Genomic DNA, 9378 nt, shown 5'->3' with positions numbered 1-9378 from the left:
GGTTCACATTTTACACAAAATATGGAGTCATTTGTCTCGAGGACATGAAAAACTGTAGAAGTGAGCCAGTGAACGCGTAACATAACATGATACCTCACCATACTAAGAATAAGATAACAGCAATATAAATATGATGTAGTTACTATATTATATATATATACTTATATTTATATATATAATATATAGTTATATTATATGTTATATTATATATGTTATATTATATATATATTATATTATATAATATTATATTATTAGCTGTCTGTGTGAACCTGTGCAAACCAAGACTAGCACAATACCATGTTGGCATATTAATACTTTTTTTTCTGCTAATTATTTTCGGGAAAAAACAGACCAGGTAAAACATTCGATTAAAAAAAAAGATATATTTATTTCCAGCAGATTCTCTCAGTACCTGTTCAGCTGTGCTACATAGTACACCTGTTACTTTAAGATATGCTAATGTTGCTAGGCTAGCTAGTTCGTTTCTGAGCCCCAAAAGTGTCTCGTGAGCCCACTTTAACCTGCAAAGGTTTGAGCTTCCTCTTGTTGTCATTTCTAATGACTTCAAAACATCAAGTTCAAAAACAAGTGTTAAGTGAGTTGTAACGGGTAACACATATGGTGCCACTGATTGTCACACTAGAAGATGAGCAGCTGTAAAAAGAAGGTCCAAAAGAAGAGCCAGAGGATTGTCTCTCTGTTCCTGAAACTGCCGGCAGACTGTGTGAATGTGTGACTGAACAACAGAGAGAAGAAACTCCACACAAAGTTAAAATGTGAACATTATTCTACTACATTGAAACAATTGGTTTAAGTGTTTAACTTTGCCCCAAAAAAAGACAGACACCTTGAACCTTACACCCTGCCGTAGTATGTGACGTAACAGTCAGGAACAGGGTTAGCCTCGGGACGTTTTTTTATTTTGTATTCTCCCGGAAGACATTTAGATTTTTCATAGTAGGAAAAGCACACGTGTTACCATAGGGTGCTACTGATAACGTGGCTCTCTTCTATTTAATGTTAAGTGTCCCAAAGTGCCATCGTGACTAAATTAGTGTAAGCTAGTTAAATTAAATGTAATGCTAATTGATTAATTAGTAACACCTGCGGTTCTCCTGCTGTTACATGGCTGTTGTAAACAGAAAAGCCTCTTTTTGTCTGCAAAAAGAAAATGCATCATGTGGTTAATGCGAGTTTTCTATTAAAATGCTATTTTATTCAAAGTGTGTCTTATCCACAAAAAGTCTTTATCTAAATGTATGTTTCAAAAGGTTATCTTTGGTCTTATTTTGTTTCAATTTCAGTAACTCTGAGATACCAATACCAATACATTGTAAGCTAGTTTGCCAGCTAGCTAGTTAACCAACATTAACCAACTTTGATTGCTTAGTATATTTTTTGCTGCTGTAGCGAACAAATTTCCCCTTGCGGGATGAATAAAGTATCTATCTGTCTCTCTGTCTATCTATCTATCTATTGTGCGTTTTAAGGCGAGTGCAGTATGTTTGCTCCTTGAGCCTTTTAAAGCTTATAACAGAGCACAAACACTGAGCCAATAGATACGACCAGAATGTACTCAAGTCTAATATGCCGTCATCCAGCTACCCTTCGACTGTGATTGCATCAGTTTGATGTGGTCAAGACGACTGCAAAAAGACCAAAAAGGAAGGACTGTACTTCTCAAATGAAATAGAGTCCTTCCACCACTATGCTAATACCTGCCTGTAATGTGTCAGACAAGTCACTGCTTGAAACTTTTGTATTTATTAAGCAGTGTCTACTTCAATTTGTTCTTTCTGCTTCCACTGTCCTTCACATTGCACTCAGCTACTAACTAAGTGAGCTCTTCACACTAACCCCGACTCTAGCTGTTGGCCCTGCTACACGGGCCTCGAGTTTGCGGAGTTATCCCCTAAAAATGCACTGAACACAGGGCTTAACATTGCCAGTGTGAAGCGGGGCTTAAGTAAACTATGGATTTCTTTACGTCACGTTTTTGTTGTCGAATCTATTAAAGAGTAGTCACGCCTCATTCTAGAAGATAAACATGAGTCTTGTAGAGGTGCAGTGTGGATCACATAGTCCTGGGCTTAGCTTAGACCTGGGTTGAATGGGGCTAAGTTATGCCAGGGTCCACTCGTAGCCCAGGATATGCTGTGTGAAAAGCCTCATTTTGTTTGGTTCACAAGTGACTGAAGAGCTGAGTTTAATGCGAGGTGCAATCCGTTTTATTGCTTTTGGTGCAACGACCTTCAGACTGAAAAAAACTCCTTACCTGGCTGATAAAAGATTCATCAGTAGAGACCTCATGTAGAGTGAAAAATAAATGTATTACATGGTGCACAATAAAGTGAAACGTGAAGTGCCTTTGGGGATGAAACCCTATCGTGACGTAGTGTATTTAGGAAGTAAAGATGCCGTGGTTATGTCAGGAATACTTCCCCATATACTGTACATATACTGTAATATTTGGCCAACAGATAATGGATATTTCCATGTTTCTTTTCATTTTCTGTAGTGTTGAGACAGTTGTGCAGAGACAGGGACGTGTGGAATGACTTTATTGCGCGATTAGTCATTTTTCAGACAACAAGGCTCCCCCAACATTAAAACAAACAGCAATGTACAAAACAGCACACCTTTTTCTCTTTTTTTTTTGCCATCAACGGAAATTTAATAAGGTAGTGATAGTACATAACAGAAAGTAATGAAGTGTAAGGACGCGAGTTATGATGTTGAGATGTATAGGATGAGCTTGATGTCAAAGCCAAAGTAAGCACCATCGTCATGTAGTCAGGAAAGGCCATATCTCAGTAAGAAATATTCTAGACGGGGTGAGGAGAGGATAAACATGATACAAGAGGGTTGTTATCACAGTTTTCAGACATTTTTACCAACTAAAAAAAGAACAATATCGGTGTAGCACTACTTTATCATGCAATTTACTTTAGTAAACCTTCTGACACACAGACAAAATATACTTCAATAAGTAGAACTCAATACATCTCTGTCCAGCAATAGTCACAAAGCCTGTAATTTATACTCTTTGAATGTGAGATCCCTATCAAAAATAATATGCAGATTTTTTATTTTTCTTAATATATCTAAAGTGCAAGTATTTATCCATTTTTATTCAATGCTTTCTGTAAGTATAAAATACAAAGGAAAAAAACAGCAATATGTTTTTCCTGTTTACATGTTATATTTTTCTGAAAGGAGGAGCATCATATATAACAAACCATATATATATATATATATATATATATATATATATATGTATGTATATATATATATATATATACACACACACGCCACAGATAAAATATTTTTGAAAGATACAACATATTATCTCATATGGGGATGGTAAAGGGATTTAGACCAAACGGTGACATGGGATATGTTCATTGTGCATTGACCCCACCCTTTAAAATCCAGGATCCATTTCCCAACATCTTCATAAAACTTTTGAAAGCCTGTCTTTGTATCTTCAGTAACATCAGTAGCCTGTACAGTCTGCAAACAGGATGGACCCCCCGCTACTCGGTGCAGTGAGCAAAAGAAGAAGACGCGCTGAATGAGCTCCTCTGTCAGCCGGCTTGTGATGAGTCATATAGTGCCAGAGGCTGCGATTGGCTGCGTGATCAGCCAGGAACTCTTGAGTGGCCAATGAAAGACGACAACACTGAGGCCAGAAACAGAGCGGATTTGGTTGGTGTTGGAAGTTCGGTCTGTTTTCAGCCAGATATTGTGGAAGTTTGCTTTTATCGGCCATGTACATACATGTGACTGTTTTGAATGTATTCAGACACATGAAGAATGTCCCTCTTAAAGACGGGAGGAACAAGCGGCTGGAGCCATCATAGCAACCTGACTTTGAGGACATGCAACACGTAGTTACGGCTGCACTTTTGAGTTACGTCCACTGTTAAATTTCTCTTTTATTTCCATCAGTTGAGATGTGTAAGGAATGGTCTAGTCATTGTTTGAGCAACAACAACAAAAAAGAAGCTCTTTTGAATAAAATTGAACAAAAACACTGCAGTAATAACACACAAAAGGCAGCATTACATCATGATTCAGGACTGCTACGATGGCTGCCGCTCTATGATAAATCAGAACGTCGTTCTTGTGGATGCTAACAGCTTCGGTGCACCGTCACCGATGTTCACTGAACTTTGCCGGAGACGCTGAGGACAGCAGCTTGACCGCTGACGCTCTACGCGGAAAGCAAGACAAAATAAATCTGCCTACCATTTTGCATTTGAGTCCCACGAATGGATTGAATGTGTAACAGGGGCACAACATGGCTGCAAGGTCACTCCCGCTTCTGCGGCGACACCGGGTGAGCGCTCGTAAACGGAGGAATCTGATTTGATCACACTGTCTTCAGCAAAATCACAAGAGCGTCTTTTCCTCTGTACTTCGATAGAACTACGACCCAGAATGGATCGGTGAGAGCACAACTGACCCAGTAGCACTCTGGCGATGACGCTCTGTAACACAACAACACGCCGTTTAATCGTTTCACAGAGTGAGCAGGTTCAGGCTCTCCTTGTGTTTGGCCATTACGGAAAAAGGAGAAAGAAAGTGTTGTATTTCCAATCGTCCATGAAGCACGAGCCTCCTGGAGGCCTGGATTCAATAATGCTAAAGCTGGAACACGTCGGGGAACAAGTGCTGTATCACAACAGAGAGTCCAGACTCAAGACGAACTCAGATTGACCTCAGATGTGCGTTGCCTGGACACAGTCACAGGTGGCTTGTATGTGTGTTTAATAGAAACGGGCTTTTTATAATTCAAAGGGCAGTGTGAGGAAATGTAGTCGTCTCTGCAAGAGAGGGCACAGAGACTCCCTGTTCTTCTCCAAAACAGAGAGAAAAGGCCTAACTGGACGTGTCCGACAGCCGGGTCAGCAGGTCGCGGCGAGGCCGCTGCTGGTAAGCCCCGACAGTGCAGTGCCAGGCTTCATCAGGCCTTTCACCAGCACTCGGGAGACAAACCTGGGCCAAGACGTCCTGTGTGGAACAGATGGGATTTTCTGGAACATTTTTCTTGGCTCTATTTGCCACAGGCATGCACAATCGAACGCAGATCAACTTTTGAAAAAGCTCGGATTCAATAGGACTTCTGATAAGCGGGAATTCTGCTTCAGTGTAGCCTCAGCTGTCACACAGGCCCAGGCTGTAACCACATTAGTAGTGTTTATCCAGCTGAGGCCTCTGAAGCCGCAATCCATACAGCCTGTTTCCCCTTCATGCCCCCCCCCCCCGACAGGGCCTGTGACCGTGCTCAGTCGTCACATTGAAGGCCACCCTGCTCTGAATAAAGCTGATAGGTGAACCAACCGCTTAGAGCATATTGATAATCGTAAAACTAGCACTTCAGTGTTACCTCATTACCGCACGGACAATGAGCCAGGGCCTTCTCTGTGACACATTGAATCATGAGCTGGAAAAAGAGGAGCAGACCCGAGATCAGAGTCTGCCCACGTAAGAGGGAAGGATCGAGATCCTCATTGTAAATACAACAACAAAACTCTGTGCTTCGGGCCCGTTTGAGGCCGATCACTATCGCCTAGCTCAAGTGAAACCGCAGACGAGCAAAAAGTCAATTCCCCCGTCCTGCGACCGGCGGTCCCGGTCGCACTCAGGCTCCAAACACACAGTTTCCTGGCTACTCGTGACAGGAGGCCTTGTGCAGTTCTAGACACCATTCAAAATACTTCAGAGGCCTCCCAAACGCCCAGATAGCGACAAGAGGCCTCAACGGGGAGACTATGACGGTGTGTGTGTGTGTGTGTGTCAGCCAGCCGTGGACCCAAGCCCCAAGATACTACCCAACTCCAGTGTGGGCCACTGCAGAGAGGCTGACATGGAGACAGTTAGAGGCTGCTGACTTTCTGTCTGTGTGTGTGTGTGTGTGTGTGTTAGAGAGGACCGAGGAGGGAAAGGGGTTTTTCTCTGGGGGGGACTCCGTAGGGGGACGTTAAACACCCTCACTAGTCTACGTGCACTAATAGGCGGTTTACAGAACAATGACAGGAACAATATCTCACTACGAGTCTGACGTTTTCATCACTTTGACCAAAGTGCGTGAGAAGAAAAGACTTCACATTTCGGAAATATAATGCAGATGCATCAACCTCATCGTCATGCTTTCAAATATCTACCGATCACATAGCCTATACATTTTTTTTCGTCTATTAATAGTCTATACACGTGATGCAATGCCGCGCGACTGGCACCGCACACAATATTGCACACTAACATGAGACGTCCTGCGCTAGTCGGTGGCTTCCTCTCTGCCCGGGAGGGAGAAACCCCGACACGTCTTGGACAAACATAATGTGGAGCAAGGAGCTTCGAAGGAGGAGGAAAAAGAAGAAGAGCGTCAGAATTGAAATAATGCAAAAGTGACATATTCTGAGTGGCGAGGCCCCCAAGGAGCGGTTGAGGGGCTGTAGCACCATAAAGAGATAGATACTGCCTTGGCCCCGCACTGACGGGCCTCTACATCCACTAAACTGCACTCAGACTTGACGGCATGGCACGGCTGGCCTGCCTGGCTGGCTGACTGCCTGTCTCTTAAACAGCATCCATCTCTGCTCTGACAAATAGACTCATCCAAGCAACTCCTGATTTATTTATTTTTGTTGTTGTTATTGTTGTTGTTGTTTTGTTGTTGTTGTTGTTTATTTTTTTAACATGGTGCATATGGTGTGCAAAACCACTCCTAACATCTCCCAATGAATCTCCATGCTGACACCAGGTGGTATACGTCCTGGGTCAGGCTCCTGTTCCAGGGAGAAACATCTCTACTCTACTGAGAGGCGACCAGGGCAGGGGTGCTGCTAGAGAATCTGGGCACAATACAATTACCCCCCCCCCCTAGTTTTTAAAGTGTACGTGCAGCAGCACCTCGTCTTTCTGAAGGGCCCGCTCTAGCTTGGAGCTCTGTTTCTGAGCACTATAATTGTTGGCCCCCAAGCTCCCGGCAGCCTTTCAGCTCGGTGTTGCCACCCAATGCTCCATGCGCCGCAGGAGGCGCGAGTTAACGCAGCCCCGGTGAGTGAATAATTCGGCCTACATATCAGCACTCGTAAATGAAAACGTACAGCGGTCGAGGTCACAGACCATCCACGTGAGAACACGTAAACGAGTGGAGTGTTATAAGGCACGGGTCGTAATGACGTCAGAGAGGATGCGTTGCCTCGCCACGCGCGGACGCGTCTCATTTTTTATTTCTTTTTTGTTTCCGCGCCTCTGCGCTCCCACAGGTGGACCTTTATCCTTTTGCATCCCCCACCCTCCCCCAGAGGGAAAAACAACAAAGTAACAAAGAAAAAACGTAACCCACAGAAAACGTGGGAATCTTAATAATAAGGATTTTTTTTTTTTTTTTTTTACATCTGATTCACAAAATCATAATTAGTACATCTAAGTTAGCACTTTTTTTTCAATTAAGTTTATATGGACATGGTGCAAGAGGGTTGATATTCTATATAGTAGCTCAGAGATAGATTTATCTCATTTGTTTGAGGCGCGCAAAACAGGCTTTTTTATTTTGGATTATTTCCATAACGGCATGAAATGCTTTCGTTAGCCTGCAGGCTTTAGGTCAGATTAAAGACTATAGCCTATCTTTGCCAAACTTCTTTTCATAGCACGGGCCTACACACATGCTGACAGGTGTTTACAGGCCTGTAGTGCTGCGTTCTGCAATTCATACACTTTTAGAGCGCTTTCATATTTATTCTGCGTACCTTTATAATAAACTATACATCTGGTCACATCTGGTCTCAGATTTTGGTTTCATAAAGTCCATGATATATTCTCTTTGTGCTGATGTCAAATATTCGTCATTTTTATATAATAGACCTCTGGTTTCACTTTTGATTAAATCTTAGTATATTACCAGTTTGAAAACATTTAAACATGATTTTTCTTTTTTTCTCGAAATAGCTTTGATGTGTGCAAAATCTGTCGTTTGATAGAGATATAAACACTCTGTTCATTGTCATTTAAATCAAGTAGGAAACAGTTCATATCTTACAGTTCGATCCTTGATAGCAGCGGCGTACTGTTACATGGGTGGTAAGTGGGGTGACATCCAGTAAAATGAGCGAGGAGGCAGCAGAGCTGCTGCCATATCTGTGGAGGTTGTGTGTGGGGTGATTCCCTTGGAAATTCTCGTTCTATTTTACAGTTAAAAGTCTCGTTTTCTCTCAGAGTTCAGTTTAGTCTTTGTTGTTCCTCGTCTGCTCTCTTAAGATCCGCGTCAGTCGTCGTCGCCGTCATCTCCTCCGTGCGGGCCCTCGGGTAGCAGTTCGGAGGCCCGTTTCTCTCTACTCCTCTCCTGGATCTTCCTCATCTCCTCCGCGTATTTACAGAAGGTGTTGCCGAATTTGGACCACACTTTGCACGGAACCGTGATGGAGTTCCGGTACGTGGGCTTCACCTCGCTGACCCGCATGAAGACCCCGTACTTGTTGGAGCCCACGTCGAAGAAGAAGCGCTTGTTGTCGACCGTGAGCGAGGTGCCCTCCGGGAGCTCCGCCGGCTCCTCGTCCACGCCGTAGTCGTCGATGAGTTTGGCCAAAGCGTCGCGGAACTCGATGAGACCCTGCGCCGGCAGAGCGATGGTCTGGCCTTGAGCGCTTCCCAATCCGGGCCCCCGATTAACGGTCTGACGGATCCTTAGGAACCGCCCCCTCTGGTTCTCTTTCAGATCCATGTAATATTTCCGATTCTCCCGCACCAGGAATTCGCTCTTGAGCGCCCGCCGGGGCTCATCCTGCACTATGTCCGGGTTGGTCGGGCCTAGCTGGGCGTAATGTTCGATAAAGTCCCCGAGATAATCGCGGAACTCCACGGCAACCGACATAGAGAGAGTGAGGCGGCTCTTATTTCCGCCAGCCCCGACCTCGGCTATCTTTAGGAAGCGGCCTTTAACATTCTGCTTCACGTCAAGGTAGAAGCGCTTGTTCTGGATGTCGACGCGCTTCGAGGCGAGCTCCTCGGTGTCGTGCTGCAGCCGGGACATGGCGCCCATCGCACCCGGAGGCAGCGAGCCGGGGCCTGCGGCCGGCCCTCCGTGGTCACTGCCACTGTCTCTGTCCGCCATGATGCTGCCTCCCTGCTTTACCTTCCACCGTCTCCCTCTGCCTGCTGCAACCTCGACTGCCCGTCAAACCACTCCGCCGCTCTATCGCGAGACGAGAGAAGAGAAGAGGGTGAAAAAAAAAAAAAATGAAAGCAACTGTAGTCGGTGTTACTGTAGTACTGCGAGCGGGCTGCGTTCAAGACACTCGCGCTGTTTCACAGGATTTTCACTTCAGCCGTCAGTGTAGCCTCATATTGCAACTGAAAGTGAACCCC

General features: G+C 44.4%; 1 protein-coding gene across 1 annotated transcript; it reads right to left on the bottom strand.

Moving 5' to 3' along the window:
- Positions 1-7284: 7284 nt before the first annotated feature.
- Positions 7285-9175, bottom strand: purab (purine-rich element binding protein Ab). Its single transcript, XM_079167380.1, has one exon. It carries the CDS (start codon positions 9122-9124, stop codon positions 8279-8281), a length of 846 nt encoding a protein of 281 aa, XP_079023506.1. The 5' UTR covers positions 9125-9175; the 3' UTR covers positions 7285-8278.
- Positions 9176-9378: the final 203 nt, after the last annotated feature.

Source organism: Pholis gunnellus (genome assembly GCF_910591455.1).
Source record: "Pholis gunnellus genome assembly, chromosome: 10".
Lineage (NCBI taxonomy): Eukaryota > Metazoa > Chordata > Actinopteri > Perciformes > Pholidae > Pholis > Pholis gunnellus.
Note: the sequence above shows the minus strand (reverse complement) of the source record. Positions and strands in the feature narration are given on the sequence as shown.

Bases quoted from the DNA above. Each gene is read 5' to 3' on its own strand.
- purab (XM_079167380.1), bottom strand. From the start codon at position 9,124: ATGGCGGACAGAGACAGTGGCAGTGACCACGGAGGGCCGGCCGCAGGC.